Raw genomic sequence first — 15,313 nt, 5'->3', positions numbered from 1 at the left:
CCTGCTGAATTTTAGGCATTTCACTAAAATCCTGTGTTGCACACTTGCATCAGCTGCCCTCAAATGCTTCTTTTAACAACTGTTCCAGTCATGTCTTTGTGTATTCCTTTTCTGATCTCATCCAAGCTACAAATGTATCTGTTTTGTTCTTGACCATTCAGCACAGAGTAACAGTTTTAAAACTTTATCTGAGTGGTGTAAAACTGATACCTGCTTATCAGCCCCAGTCAGTCCAACAGCTGATGCTCAGGGCATCATGCTGAAGTAGTTCCCAGTGCCATATGATACCACACCCAGCCTGAGCACTAACCTCAGTGTTAGGTTGTTCCTGCTGGATAAGGATGAGACATTTGGATAAAAGGCAGCTTGAGGCAAAAAAAAAAAGAAAAAGTTCTACTAAAATTTATGCTGTTCCTGTTTAAAGAGACAGAGGGCTGGAATTCCAGGGCTATCAGCCTGTCACCTTTCTGTAGTACTGCATTAACTGTACAGTGAAAGTCAAAACACAATAGGTATTATTCTTCCATTTGTTGTACATTTGTTATAGGGTTGCTGGTTTTTTTTTCAGTTTTGTTTCTGTCTTTCAAAGAAGGTGTAAGAGATAAGTGGTAAATTGAGCAATTAAGTGTCTAAGTTAATTACATAATCTCAAGTGCTTTGTGTTCTGTCTAGCTCTTGCAGAATTCACACACCTTGAGATGTCTTTAGACTTCTGTTTGAATACTGCCAAACTGCTGCTGGAGCATGGAAGGTATGAAAGCATCTCTAAGTGGGGTAAACACAATGTTTGGAGGTTTTGGGTTTTTCTTTATAAGCAAAGAACATCTATTATACAATGAAGCTTTATTTCAAATAAAAGCTCATGGGGTAAGGTGGAAGGTTTTGAGAGGGAGCCTGTCTTCTATAGCAAGGAGATAATGATTATGGTAGCAACAGAACAGAGTATGAAATAAGTGTAGTGGCAATTTGCAGTGCTGTAGACTTACTTTGGAATGATTAAGATTCATTATGTAGTTTTATTAAATGTCTGGAATCATCAGACTGACATTTTTTTTTCTAACCAACCATCAGAATGACTTTGGAGCCCTAGAACCATTCTTGGGAAAAAACAGTAGAAGGATAACAAGTTACTGCAAAATAAATTGAGGCACGAATTTTTTCCCTGTTAAGTGCTCCATCATGATTATGTATGTATATGCTTGTATCTTGATGCAAATGTGAAGAATAAACTCTTATGAATACAGTGGAAGAAGCCTGTGGTAAGAGGAAGCTGCCACTGAATAGATGAACTGTAACAAATTCATACCTTGATTCATTCTGTCGGTGTGATTGAATGACAAACATGCTGTATGGTGTGAATATGTTAATCTCTAGAATGGAAAATTAACAGCTCTTCTGGTGCAGCCTCTTAAAAATGCATCTCTGTGAATAGGGAATCAGTTGGTTTTGATTTTCTGAAATCTGTTCCTGAACGATTTGAATCTTCACCTGACCTTGGAAAAATTACCCTGCTCCACATCGAGTTCCTGCTGCAGAATAAGAGGGAGCTGCTCGCTAAGCAAAAGATTGAAGAAGTTATTATAGGTCTGTATCCATCTTTTACTGCTGTTTACTGAAAGCTGGATGTAGTTGGCTAAAGTCTTGCATTCTAATTTTCACTTTTTTGCTTATCCTTGGTTTTTCTTTCTCTGTGTCTGTTTTCCATTATGTTTCTTTTACTTGGCAGCTCTCAACTTCCATATTGAACAACAGTACGATCAAGTTTAGGGTTAAGTTCATTTACTGGAGCAATTCCTCCTTCTGAGTGTAGACTGTGTGTGACTGATACATGTGGGATTAGAAACATTACCCAGGAGTTCTGTGTAATGTTAATACTTTGTCCATCCAGCCCAATTTATTTTTGTTTGTCAGTGTAAGTCAGGTTGTTAGAGCAGCTGGATAACAGTTTATTTTTCAGGTCTGCTGCACCTGTAGCACTGTAGTACTTTTTGACTACAGATCTGCTGTAAAACAAATCCTATTTCATGTTGCATCTAGCTAGGACCAAGAGCTACATTTACATTGTTCAAGCATGAAAATATTTTTCTCTTACCCACTGGGTATTTTGGGTTTTGCTTGGTTGATTCGTTGGTTTGGTTTTTTTTTTTAAATAAACAGGATATGAAACACTGGCTCCTAGCTGAAACTGTTGCTGTGTCCCTGTTTTTTGTTGCAGGCTGTAGAATAGTACTTAGATGCCTCTCAGTGTGCTTGTTCTTGTAAAATTCTTGTAAAGTGATGATTTGCAGTATCTTTTCAGGTCATTATACTGGCAAACAGCTGTTGCCTGAAGCTTTGAATCAGCTGCACATCATCTTGTGGGACAGAGCTGCCAAACATTATGAGGTTTGGGACCAAATAGTAGTGTTCTTATTTATATCAGTGAAAATGAAATTCTTTTTCTGACCTCTTTGATATGTCTATTTTTGGTTAGAGTGCAAACTGTTACTAAGAGCCTTGTTCCAGCTGGCACTAGTTTTATTTTCATCCATCTGGGTGCTGTTTTCAATTACAAAATCAAGTTTCAGGTAGCTTCATCTTAAGGTTTGTGCATGGGAACAGTTAATGCAAGAATTCCTGCTCCAGCTGGCTCCTATGTGGCTCTGGGGCCTGAAGGGTTTTGTCCAAGAGTAGTCAAAGAACTGGCTGGTGTTACTGTGAGGCTTCTCAATGATTTTTGAATGGTCTTGAGAATCTGGAGAGCTCCCAGTTGGCTGCAAGCTGGCAAAAGTTATCCCAATTTTCAAGAAGGGCAAGAAGGACAACCCTGGAAACTACAGGCCTGTCAGTCTCGCTTCAATGCCTGGTAAAATTATGGAGATTATTCTGGGAGTTATTGAAAAACACCTGAAGGACATTGCAGTCATTGGTCACAGCCAGCACTAGTCCATGAGGGGGGAAGTCCTGCTTGTCAGACTTGTTTTCCTTTTAGGACAAGGTCATCCACATTGTTATCAGCTGAAGCCAGTTGATGTCATCTCTTTAGATTTCAGTAAAGCTTTGCATTCTGTCTCTCACAGTGTCTAGACAAATTAGAGGGCTGGGCACTCACCAGCTGTATGAAATCTAACAAGGGAAAGTGCTGGATTCTGCACCTGGAACAACCTAGAGGTTGCACTAGAATACACTTGACTATCTAAATCTTTCATTGCTGTGACCTTTTTTTAAAAAAATTGGGAAAACATAGGCTGTTTAATCACCCAAATATGGCCATGTTTGTTTGGGTTTTATTTGATTTTTATATTTTCCAGGAGAAAAGATATTCTGAAGCCCTTCACTGGTACAATTATTCTGTCAGCTTCTATACACCTGGGCAGATAGATCAGAACTTGGCTAAGCTGCAGAGGAACATGGCTTCTTGCTATCTTCACCTGAAACAAGTTGACAAAGTATAGTTAATACATATGTATACTTACTTATGTCTTTATTTGCGTTGCTTTTATTCTTGAGGAATTGGCTTTTTCATTTCTGGTAAGCCTTTGGTGCTGTCTTCTGGTCTCATCACTTTTGTTTTAAGGGCAGATGTGGCCCTGTCAAACATCTTGAGTTATTCTATAAATATCAGCAATGTAACCAGTAATGTTTTGTGTATATTTTTATTTATTTTCTATTGCAAATTATATACTAATTTCAAGGTGATGTTGTACTGATTTCCCTTAATCTTTTCTGTGAATAGGCTAAAGAGGCAGTTAAACAAGCAGAAAGGTGTGATCCAAGCAGCATCTTTACTAAATTCAGTGTCTATAAGATTGCAGTGTTGGAGAACGATACTGATAAAGGTACAACCTAAAAGTTAAAGGATCTACTACAAGGAGACATGCCAAATATATTAAAAAATATATAAATAGCTTTGGACTGTTCATCTTGAGAAAGACACAACAGAGGGTAGCTAGAAGAAGGGTCCCTAAAGTCATTGAAAATGTCAGGCTGTACATTTAAGTTGTAAAAGTGGGATTTAGTTTTTTTTAGCACACAATATGTAAGAGGCAGAGTCCATTGCTATATTTGGTTTTGTTTGGATGGACCCTCTGTCTAGGGAGGATAATCCTCCCATGGACAGAAGCTCTAGTAACATCCCAGGGTGAGAATCATTCTATACTTTTTAGTATGCATATACAATATGAAACTTAAGGGAACCATTATTGCTGCTCTAAACTTCTCTGGACAGATGGAGCCTGAAGTTACCAAGAAATACATGAATTATTGAGATGACTTACAGAATGTTGTATCTCTGCAGCCTCTTTCTCCTTTATAATGAGTTCTGCTGTTTCATATTTTAATGAGGATCTTAGCTCAAGTAATGAAAATGGAGAAATACAGTCTATAGTTACTTAGAATACAGAGTAATGTGCAGAGCTTATTTTCCAATGAGTTCTCTGCCATTTAATTATTCTCTATACAAATTTTATTGACAGGATAATTTGCTCACATAATATAGAGTGGGAAACATAGCACAGTGTGAACATAAGAGCAGTGGCACCCTTAGCACAAGCCAAGCTGTGGGAGCTTGGAATGATGCCCAGACAATGTATTAGAGAAAGTCTTCTGTCTTTGGTAACAAACAGTTACTTAGCAGAATAAAATTAAGGATGTGAGATGAGTATCAATTGTATGGCATCTTTGTTTCCTTAGATTAGTAACTTGAAAGCTTTTTGGCACCTCCCTAGGAGGAAATGTGTATTTGAGGAGAAGTGCTGCTATGCTCAGGTTTTCGTGTCTTGGCTTTTCATTAAAAAAAAAAAAATATAGCCTTTCATAAATCATTAAAACAGAACTTTGCACCTTCCAATTGCTTCTATAAAAATGTTGGGTTTTCCTTCTGTCTCTTTCAGCTATGGAAGCTGTTATTGAAATGGGGAAACTAGCAGAAAAGCCATCAGAACATGAAGACAAGCTGAGAGTGGATAAAAATACAGGCAGCAACCTCTTGAGTTTAGCTGCCCAAATTGCTTTAGAGGTAGAGCAGATAATGTTGTCTTTGCTTTATTGATATAAGTAGGACAGCTGTAACCTCTTTAACCTGGCCTAGATTTAATATTTCTCTGTATTTCATGGATTTCTTAGGATTTCATGCTTCCACAACAAAGATCTCACTCAAAAGTGTTGTGTAATGCAAAGTAGAAATTATTTTCATGTAGAAGGAAATGGTATCTTTTAAAATTTTTACATAAAAATAAATAATTCTGAGTTACAAATGTTGGCATCTGGATACCACATTGTGTATTTCTGTAAAATTCTCCTTAGCAAAATGTTTCATCTTTTTCTGCCTCTGGGATTTGATCTTTGATGTGAGAGGGGGAAGCTGCGTAAAAATACACGTAAATCCACGATGAAAGTCCTTTGTCCCTCCTGTTTGCCTCTTGGTTGGTGGCCTGAGCACTGTCTGAACTGGCTGATTGCATTTCAGGCTATCAGGGCTTTGTTCCCAGCCCTGTGAGGCATGAAATCCTCACCAACCTGTACTAGTCCTGCTCTTGCCACAGGCTCTTTGTGCAGGGAATCATATGATCTCTCCTTAGAGCTTTCTCTGCACTCTCAGGCAATTCTGTGCACAGTCCTTTGTTCATTTTCCTGCTACTGGGCTGCACAGACTTGGAAAATGTGGTTGCTTTGGGGTTTGTTTTTGTTTGGGTTTTTTGTTGTTGTTTTGGTTTGGGTATCTTTTGTGGTAACTGAGGTAGTGCAGTATATACAAAACATGTTTTAATTCTTTTCAGAATGACCAACAAATTGTGGCTATCAAAGCTTTGGAGTATTTGTCTGAACATTTACAAGACTGCCGACAGTTATTTACATCCTTGAAGTAAGAATTCAATATACATACAAGGAGAGGCATAAGGAAGAAAAGTGGGATTCTTTCAGGAAAATCAGGGCAAAGTACACCTTTGAAAAAAACTCTTGTTTCTTCATTGCTTGTTTTTCTCATATTTAGATGTTTGGTCCGTCTGATGTTATCAAAAATCATGGCAGAAAATGCAGAGAAAAGGTGGGTCTCCTTGAAAAGCCGTTTTCTTATGGTGGACATGTTGTTCAAATTGTGTAATGTTTTCTTTCTTGGCATTTTTTCTTGCAGAGTAATCAAGAGATTATTTTTTATGCTAGTAAAAGTCAACTCAGATGACTTTCTAGCTTGACCTAATGACATCACATAGGAACATATTTTCAACTTGTCTAAACTTTTCTTTAAATATTTGCTCTTTGCCTTCTTCTTTTATTAATGCATATTAATATGTCAGGCATTTTTAATGGAGGTTGTGAGCTAAGCAATCTCTGTAACTTTGACACTAGTGGGATATCTTTCCAAAATTTGGAGTGAGAATAGTGGATCTATCTATAACTGAGAAAATATATTCCAACGTAAATAATATGTTCTGATTTTTTTCTGTTGAAAAAAATTAATCAATTTTCTAAAACTGAATTTCTTCTCCATTCTAGAGATGAAGATATCAACTCCATACTGACTTACTTGAACTTGGGTATGTTTTTGTTTTATTTGCATTTTCTGGAGTTCTTCCATATGTGAACATTTTATGATATGATTAGATTCATACCAATGAAATATTTAGACTCCTTATTTCAGTCCAGGCTCTGAACTTCCCAGTGAAATCAATGAAAACTAGAGCTGGAGATTCAATAGTATTGTGAAGTTGGATCTCAGTGCCACAGGTTTTGCTATCAAAAGCTTGCAGTACTGCTGCAAGTAGAAGAGATTTAAGAGCAGAATTAAATCAATAAAAGGTTCCTAGAAGAAAGGCCTCAAACTTGTAATTAAATTTAAACCCCCTTCTTGTGAAATTAAGTAAAACTCCTCTGCATTAGACTTCAGTGTCAGTGAACTTAGAAGAGCAGTACTTGTCATCTTCTCTAAAATGCTGTTTGAGGCACCTTCTGCTGCTTTTCATAGAATATTAGATTTAAGTTGTGAGAATAAGTCTTCATCAGGAATTACACAGGTGTTTTGGAAACCTCTGTTGTGTAGTGCAAGGATGAGACTTGGAAATATTTTTATTCTGCTCCAAAAGTGGTACTTTTGTATTGAATTGTGTTTTCTGCAGCTCATAAGAAGCTTGCTGAGTCTTTCACAGAAGAGAAATTTACAGGGGACATGAGGATCCTTGAAGCTCACTGGTTTAGAAAAGTTGGTAGGTTGCTCTCTCAAAATCTAAACTGAATCCCCTCTCTTTACTGGTCCTTTAAATCTGCAGCCTTGGAATTTGCCTTGCACTAGAGACTGAAATCCAAACAGCAAATATTATCACAGATAAAGTGGTTTCTAGTGGGAAATGCAGCTGCCATGGGGCTGCCCTAAGCTTTATGCATAGAGCTGTCTCTGGATCCTCATTTGTAGTCTTTGTTACACTGTTTTGGTAAAGGATTAGTGCATTTGCTGTCTATAAATAAAAATATAAGCATAGGGTCACAAGTTGAACCATTTTTTCAGGTTCTTGCTTCTGTTAGAACATAGAGGAGAGCAAACAGTTGCAATCAGTGTCAGAAGACAGCTGCTTTTGCACACATCCTCCCAGTGTAACTGTGCTCCAGTAAAGAGCAGCAAGGGAGGGGGAGAAGCAGCAGAGGTCAGATACAGTGACATGAGCATGAATGGAATCAGGACCTTTCAAAGGCAGCATTCTCACTTACAGGATAAACAGTTCAGAGACTACAAAAACCTCTCCTATAGAATAAATTAATGTGAAAGTTGCTGTAGAATCTAAACATTTAATTGGGTCAAGCTCTCATACATGAATAATTTGATTGCCTTTAGATGCTCATCCATTTATTACTCAGAATTGTGTGCTTAATTGCCACGTACTTGACCTTGCTGGGGTAAAATGAGGAATGGTTCAAAACATTGTGGGTTTTTCTCCTTTTGCTTTTTTATTTGTCTTGGGAATACTGTACAACACTTGCCCTCATATGCTGGCTTTGTTAACTAATATAAGAAAATGCTTTTCCCAGTTCATGCTTTTGTTGGCAGGGTGTGTGCTAAAATGGGTTCTTGGTTTTGGTGAAATTATGAAGGCAAAATGTGGAAGCATGAATTAGCTATTTTAACAAATCACTAGTAACAGTATTTCTTGCTGTTGTTAAATGAGCTGTTGATGACATATTGGTTCAGAAATAGAATTGTAGGACCTGAACTGCTTATTGCTAGAGATTAGATGGGCACACATGTAGCTATGCAGATTCTTATTCTAGTCTCTATTTTTGTGTCTTTGTTAGCTTGGAACTTAGCTGTACAGTTCAAAGACAGCCCTGAAAAGATGAGGGATTTTTTTGTACTGTCTTTCAAGGTATTTACTCTTGCTGATAGTGTTTCTAATTGAGGAATATTTTCATCTGTCTTGTAGAAGTCACATCCATGGTTTGGGTGTCTCCATGGTGACATGCTTGTATGCTCTGAAGATGGAGCATTTTTGTCACCAGGAGATTGACTTGTGATATAAAATGTGTGCATTATTATCATACTTGACATTCTGTTTCTTAAGAATGTAATAAGATTTCAATGAGAAGTTTCTAAAATAAATGGATTCTGATGTTTGTAGACTGTATCATTAATACAAACATGTTAAATACTTGAGTCCTAATCTTTATGCAGGACTTCTACCAACACTGTCAGTTTCATATGTGCTTGTAGAGAGGGGACTCCAACTCTGCTTTGCACTTTATATTTAAATAATCCTTTTGTATAATTATACCAGTAAAGTTACAATATGAATATTTACTACTCATGACTGATTCCTGCAAGTGTCATAGAGGAGGGTCAGCAATCATCTGTTCACAAGCAAATTGCTTTATATGGGTAAAATTCTCATTACATTTTCCTATTTTTGGTGTCAGTTGTCCCAGTTTTGTCCCTCTGACAAAGCTGTTCTAATTGCTCAGAAGACATGCCTGCTAATGGCAGCTGCAGTTGATCTGGAAATGGGGAGACAACAAGTAACACCTTCAGAACAGGTAGGGCAAAGCCTCTTAACTATTTCTGAATGCGCCAGAGTAGCAATTTTTTTCTTTCTGATTTTGAAGTCCTGTTTTTTTCACTCAGAACAGGATATTGAGAATGTAAGCAGGGGAATATTTCATAGTTAGAATTGGTGCACCTTTACAGACAACTGTAAGTGTTGAATTTCTGTAAATTAGTTCAGTGTCTTTGAGTTGGTTTGTATAAATAAAGGGTCATGGCAGTAACTTCTAAGAGGAATTTCTATCTACAAGATATATACTGTGGGGAGCCTGCTGCTAAATGTGGGTTAGTCAGAAAGACAATTACTTCTGTTGCTGAAAGTAGTTACCACTGTGGTTGTGATAAAACTCCCTTTTTTTTTTTTATTTTTTAATGTGTACATCTTTTTGTGGGTGGGAGGAAGAGGGCATTGTGCTTACTGTGATAAGAAGATTAAGGAAAACACAGAGGTTGTGAAGGAAGTACAGAAGTCTGGTACAGAATGATTGTAGAAAATTCTGTGGAGGGCAATGCACAGCAATTCTGTTGTGGCATTTAGTGGCTTGTCAGTCTCAATAGCACTGTTTTATTCTTGAGAGATAAAACAGTTATATCCCACAGGAGGATGGATGGTTCTTTCTGGGCCAATGTGAAGTGGCTTTGTCAGAGATATGGAGGTCTTTGAAAAAGAGGAAAAAAACCCTCAAAACCCCAGTAACTGGTATAGGCAATTTACTAACTAGGCTGATTCTTAATTTATTTTATAGCTGGTTCTGATATAATTATTTATTTTGCCTTTTGATTTTAAAACTATGACAATAAAAACTTATTTAATTTTGTAAAATAGGCGGAGCTTTTTAGTCAGGCCCTTCAACATCTTCAGACATGCAAGGAGATATGGAAGGTGCTGAAATTAACAGGTAAGCCACAAAGTGTGTGTTCAGCACATGTAACTCTTAGTCAAAATGTTAATGAAAAATACAGAGCATGTGGAGTTGCTGTGTCAGATGGAGGTTATTGGAGTAGATAGATGACAGTATGATAACAGCTGAGGTGTTAAGTGACTGTTAGCCTAGCCAGATGCATGGTTCACTTTTTTTGGTAGGATTATGGTACAAAAATTCCTTTAGGTTCCTTGAATGGCAAATTCCACTTGCTCTACTGTTAAGTCTGAGTGCCTTGATGGTTTTCCTGCCTGTTAGAAGCAAAAATTACCTGTAGCAAAAATTACTCTGTGGCTTAGAGAAAATTCATCATTACATATAGGCAATCCTGTCTCTTTTGTAGGAGATTTTGCTAAAGACCCAACAGACACGTTGTTGCTGCTTTATGAATTTGAAGCAAGATCCAAACTGAATGATCCAACACTTCACAATCTTATGGAGTCAGTTTGGGAGCAACCGCAAATAGAGATCAAGACACTTGAAATCATTGCATGTAAGGACAAAGAATGTTAATTTCTCTTTCCCGTTCTTTTGAGGCGACCGGGGTTATCTTGTATTGTACAACCTACAGAAAATGGGTCTAACCATATCTATTTTGTCCTGAAGCAAAGATGCTTAGGATCTCAGCAAGGTTAGGAGAGCTGTGTTTTGAAATGACAGATGACATGGATGATGAACCAGAAAGTTGTGATATCTTTCAATTTCTAGACCCCGAGACACTCATATAGCTTGTGAGCCTGGAAGGGGTTTTTCAGATAAACTTTTACATGCTCCATCTGGCAAAGGCCAGAGAATGACCCTCACTGATTCATGCCCCAGTGCAGAAGTTTTGGGCTGTGGACTTTGGATAGATACTTTAAGTATATTTAAGCCACTAAGATAATGTTAAGTTTCAACTCTAAAGTTTTTATAGTTTTTAATTTGTAAATAGCACTTCTCTACGCTGTGCCATATTTTCATTGCAAAGTCCTAGTCACAAAAATGTGCTTGAGAATCTAGAGCAGGATCCAAGAAAGATGAGGAGCATTTAGAACTACCATGGCAAGTCTTTGGAGGGTGTCCTGTAGGATTGCGTAGGATTGCATAAACACCTTCTGTTCTCCTTGCCCTGAGGGAGAACACTCCAGTGCCTGGAGATGCCATTCTCAAATCCTGCTCCTGCATAAGGTTTCCATCTGAATTTTTGTGTTCAAGGAGACAAACAAAACTCTTTAGACAGTGTCCCTCACCAGAATTGTTTTGTATTACTGCACTGGAGGTAAAGAGCAGAGAATTCTGAAACTTTCTGTGCTTCTGCCTTGTTGTCCTCATTGATGAGGTGCTGAGTAAGAAAGAGAGAGAGAAGCACCAGCTGGTGACCAGCCCATTAAGCAGATATTTTTCACAAGGGATCTGGCAACATGCTGCAGTTTATTTTAGTGACCTAAGAGGTTGAAGTTGACTTCAGTAATTTATCTTTTATTCTTCTCTATTTTCTTTTCCTTTGAAGCATTAGCAATGGAACCTCCAGCTCGGTATCCTGTACTGTGTAAGAAAGCTCTCAAGAGTGCACTAAACCTTCACAGAAAGCAGGCTGTCATTGATGCTGTGAAATTTAGGTTAGTGTTATCACATAGCTTTGCCATGAGCCTGTGACTGGAAATGCTGACTGGGAATATAGCCTGCAATTTGAAAAGAAGTGGATTTTACTTTATATGCAAGGTTCCACTTCTTGCTGACCAACCAATGTAACTCTGAATGATGACTGCCTAACAGATGTTTTAGCTGCAGTTTGTTTACTTGGCATATTTTCTGACACCTTCCTGTTTCCAATAAATTAATCTATTGAGGAAGGAAAATGAAAATTGGATCCAGAAGAGGTCTCTGGTTGTTTCTTGTGGGGAAGATGTTCATTTCAAATGTTACTCTGTTTTCAAAGACAGAGAAGAGAGATTAAGGGTTGAGAAGAAAGCTATGAGTTGTAAGGTAGTGATGCCACATAGTACATATGTGATTTATTTAGCATATTTATGTGTTACTTATCCTTTCCAAGTTCCTTGAAGTAAGCACTTGGCAAAGGAACTGTTGATATTGTCTTTCTCACTTCACATTGAGAAAGCCAGAGCTGTTTTCAGTATTTGTTACTGATTTTCTGAGGATGCTGCCTACGTAGCTCTTGTTGGGGATGTTAGAAAAAGTACTTTGTTCTTGCTGTCATGTGTAGCACCCTAGGATATACTGTGATTTTCCTTCTGTGTTACTGTAGAGACCAGCAATGAAAATAATTAAGTACTAATTGCTCTTGACTCTATTTTTTCATAGTTTGTATGAATAAGATCTGATAGTACAAAAATGCATGTTTCTGCTACAAGGATATGAGTGTGTTAAGCACCAAGGTAGACGTGTCTGACAATCATAGAGACATAACTCAGTGTGCTCCTCATACTAAAAACTGTTTGTGCACATGGTATTTAATATTTCCTCTTTGGTCTCTTTCAATCCTCAGCAAATGCTTACACAGTTTGATTAACATCTCTTTGCCAACTGGATTGACAGACTTGGATACCTGTGTGCTGCAGGAGGTGTGGGACTACTTTGAAGATGCTCTGAGTGTAGTCAGCAGCACAGTAAGTTGAACAGGAAACCAAGAGATTGGGAGATATTCCTGAGCATGTTTGAAAAAAATTCTCATTCGACTGAGAATAATTAGTAAAATGAACATTACATAGTGTTATATGTGGAGCTGCTGAGACTTCTTCAGTAAAAGATACACTGAAATTGCCTCAAAAGAAAGGTCTTTTGGATATTTAGGACTGCATTACAAATTTCCTTGGATTTTGTAAGGGCTTTTTCTCTCTTTGCTTAGGATGAAAGAACCCAACTGTTTTCTTACTCTAAAATTAAACTCTAGCACACTCTTGACTTGTCAGTTTTGAAGTGAAGATTCTATTTTCTGATGAGGTGCTGCTGCTTGTTTGCTACCTCAGGATGCTTACCCAGAGATGGAGATCCTTTGGTTGATGACAAGAGCCTGGAATACAGGAATATTTCAGTATACTGTTGGTAAATACAAGGAAGCTGAGCAGTGGTGTGGATTGGGAATGCGTTTCCTCAATCACTTAGGCTCTCTGAAGAAGACCTATGAAGGCCATGTGAGTGTGCACAGGGGGATTTGAGGGTGTGGGATTGGCTGGCTGGCCTGAATTTGAGATGTGGATCTGGGTGAAGAAACCACTACTGATGATCTTTAGAGTTTCAGGAGAATCATGATATCTAAATATTTTGGGGGAGCCTGGTGCTTAAAGATTTTTTCAAAGTGAGGCTAGAAAATTTTGATAGACAATAGAGAGAATAATGTAGCATTCTTTTGCTGGGAGGATGATGGAAATGGGTGACTGGAAATAAATTCTGACTGTTTGTGGCCATGGGAGAACCTTATACCTTTGCCTGCTTTAACTAAAGTCGAGGTGCTGTACCAGTTTAGTTAAATCAGCTGTTCTAAACTTTCAGGCTTGGTTTCTAGTATAATCTCATGTCCTATAAATAGGGTTTAAGATGGTGTGAAGAAAATCACTAAAGCTCATCTCCTCAGGTGTAGCTTAGCCACTTCCTATGAGGGAGAAATTTCCAGCCTAGCACCTACAAAGTGTAGGTGACACTTTGCAATGACACTTTTCTTGCTCTGTCACAAGTAAGCTTCTTCCTACAGCTTTTGGCTGCTGCTCCTGTCTAGATTGCAACCCAGTGCAGCCTGGCTGGTGTCACCATTCATTCTCTTGTGTACCAGCTGAGCAATCAAGGGCTTGGCTGTAACTCTTACACCATTTTAAATGCATCAGTTAAAGCAATAAGAGCTGACAATAAGAATCTTCCCCATCCTCAGCATCAGCTCCCAACATCTGTGATTTGGTGAATAGGTTTATGTGCTGGTGTAAGACTCACACATAAACTGTGCTTTATGACTGTAAACAAAACCACTTTTGTTAGGTTGCACTGATCTTTTTTTTCCTAAACCATTGTATTTAAACCTGTGCCAAAAATCTTTACATCAATTTGAAATCTTAGGTTTAGAAGCTGGTGGTAGTCTCCCACCTATTCCCTTAGTTCTGTTCTGTGTTGAATGATGCATTTAGTTAAATGATACATTTTTATCCATCCTTGTTGACAACTGTGGTGCTCATATTCTCCAGATGGTTGGCCTTTATAGTGAGGTGCTGGACAAGCTGGACAGAGCGAAAGGATTTATTCCAAATGAAGAATAATGTCAGCCACAACTACAAAAAAAGGAAAGCAGTCTCTCTTGGAAGTGTTCTGCTGAATGAGAGGCTGTTAGCTCTGTGAAGGCACAGGGCCATGGGAGCAGTGGGAAAGAAACCAGGATCTCCCTCTTGTTGGCAAAGAAGTTATGTACTTTTTAGGAAGTGTTTATTCAATAAATGTAATTGTTTTCCTCTAGGGAATAATTTTCATTCTCTGGAGCTATTTAACAGTTAGAAATAAATATTTAAGTTTTACATGAGATGCCTCTGCTGTTGTGTAACAGGTTGGTTTAAATATCTGGTTTTAGTAGCAAATGGCAATGAGCATGATAAAAGTCTTTAAAAAGTATTCCATCTCCTCTGGTTGTCATAGCTGCCTTGCTGCATAAATATTTATCAGATTGTTTAGTTTCCAGTCCATTTCAGTGGGGACAAGAGTTCAGAGCTGTTTGCTGGTTTCACAGTCCCTTGGAATAGAGGAACCAGCAGTGCTGAGCTCAGGGCAGAAGCTGCAGCTGTCCCTGGCAGTGCAGGGACTGAGAGCTGAACCCTGGGCCAGGCAGGTGCTCAGCAAGTCTGAGCACATCTGGGACGTGGCTGTGGAAAGCTGGGGTGGAGCCAGTGGGGAATCCTGTGTGTGTGAGTGTGGGGTGTGCAGGGAGCCAAACAAGGACACACTGGGTCACTGGAGCTGCCACTGCAAAGGGGCTTCAGTCCCAGCAGGGACAGTCTGGGGTGGTGACACTGGGACCCTGGGAGTGGCACCTGAAGGGTCACACAGGGGAGCTCCTTAATAGGAGCATGGATCTGTTTAGTGTCAATTCTCCATTTCATGGGGAGCTTAAATCAGTTCACTAGACCTAGTTTGGGTCTCTGAGACACTGCTTTCAGATCTCTAATGCACAGTGTGCTGCATGTTTAACCAAGAAATACCTTTAAATCTGTAAAAATCCAGGTCTCAAATGCCACAGAAATTTCTTCTGGAGTCACACTTTTGGAGATCCATGCTGCATCACAGCACTGGGGGACTCTAAATGATGCCACAAACCCAAAGGTTTCCATCCTGCCTGCAGAATCTCCTTGGAGCCTGCTGGGCTGGCTTTAATTAGTGCTCAGTTCTGACTTGCACACACATAAACAGGTAAAGG

General features: G+C 38.6%; 1 protein-coding gene across 1 annotated transcript in view; it reads left to right on the top strand.

Moving 5' to 3' along the window:
• The window catches only part of TEX11 (testis expressed 11), a 23,206-nt gene extending 8,906 nt beyond the window's left edge, over positions 1-14,300 (top strand). The window contains exons 9-24 of the mRNA XM_031056019.1: positions 673-751; positions 1,433-1,584; positions 2,300-2,385; positions 3,291-3,428; positions 5,757-5,842; positions 5,972-6,025; positions 6,475-6,515; positions 7,095-7,181; positions 8,263-8,333; positions 8,881-8,997; positions 9,831-9,903; positions 10,271-10,420; positions 11,417-11,525; positions 12,413-12,533; positions 12,894-13,058; positions 14,097-14,300. Of these exons, the coding sequence (XP_030911879.1) occupies positions 673-751; positions 1,433-1,584; positions 2,300-2,385; positions 3,291-3,428; positions 5,757-5,842; positions 5,972-6,025; positions 6,475-6,515; positions 7,095-7,181; positions 8,263-8,333; positions 8,881-8,997; positions 9,831-9,903; positions 10,271-10,420; positions 11,417-11,525; positions 12,413-12,533; positions 12,894-13,058; positions 14,097-14,168 (1,601 nt within the window). The 3' untranslated portion in view covers positions 14,169-14,300. The remainder of the gene's footprint in view (positions 1-672; positions 752-1,432; positions 1,585-2,299; positions 2,386-3,290; positions 3,429-5,756; positions 5,843-5,971; positions 6,026-6,474; positions 6,516-7,094; positions 7,182-8,262; positions 8,334-8,880; positions 8,998-9,830; positions 9,904-10,270; positions 10,421-11,416; positions 11,526-12,412; positions 12,534-12,893; positions 13,059-14,096) is intronic.
• Positions 14,301-15,313: the final 1,013 nt, after the last annotated feature.

This window comes from Geospiza fortis, unplaced genomic scaffold (genome assembly GCF_000277835.1).
Source record: "Geospiza fortis unplaced genomic scaffold, GeoFor_1.0 scaffold157, whole genome shotgun sequence".
Lineage (NCBI taxonomy): Eukaryota > Metazoa > Chordata > Aves > Passeriformes > Thraupidae > Geospiza > Geospiza fortis.
The sequence above is the reverse complement of the archived record's forward strand: the minus strand, read 5'-3'. Positions and strand labels throughout refer to the sequence as shown.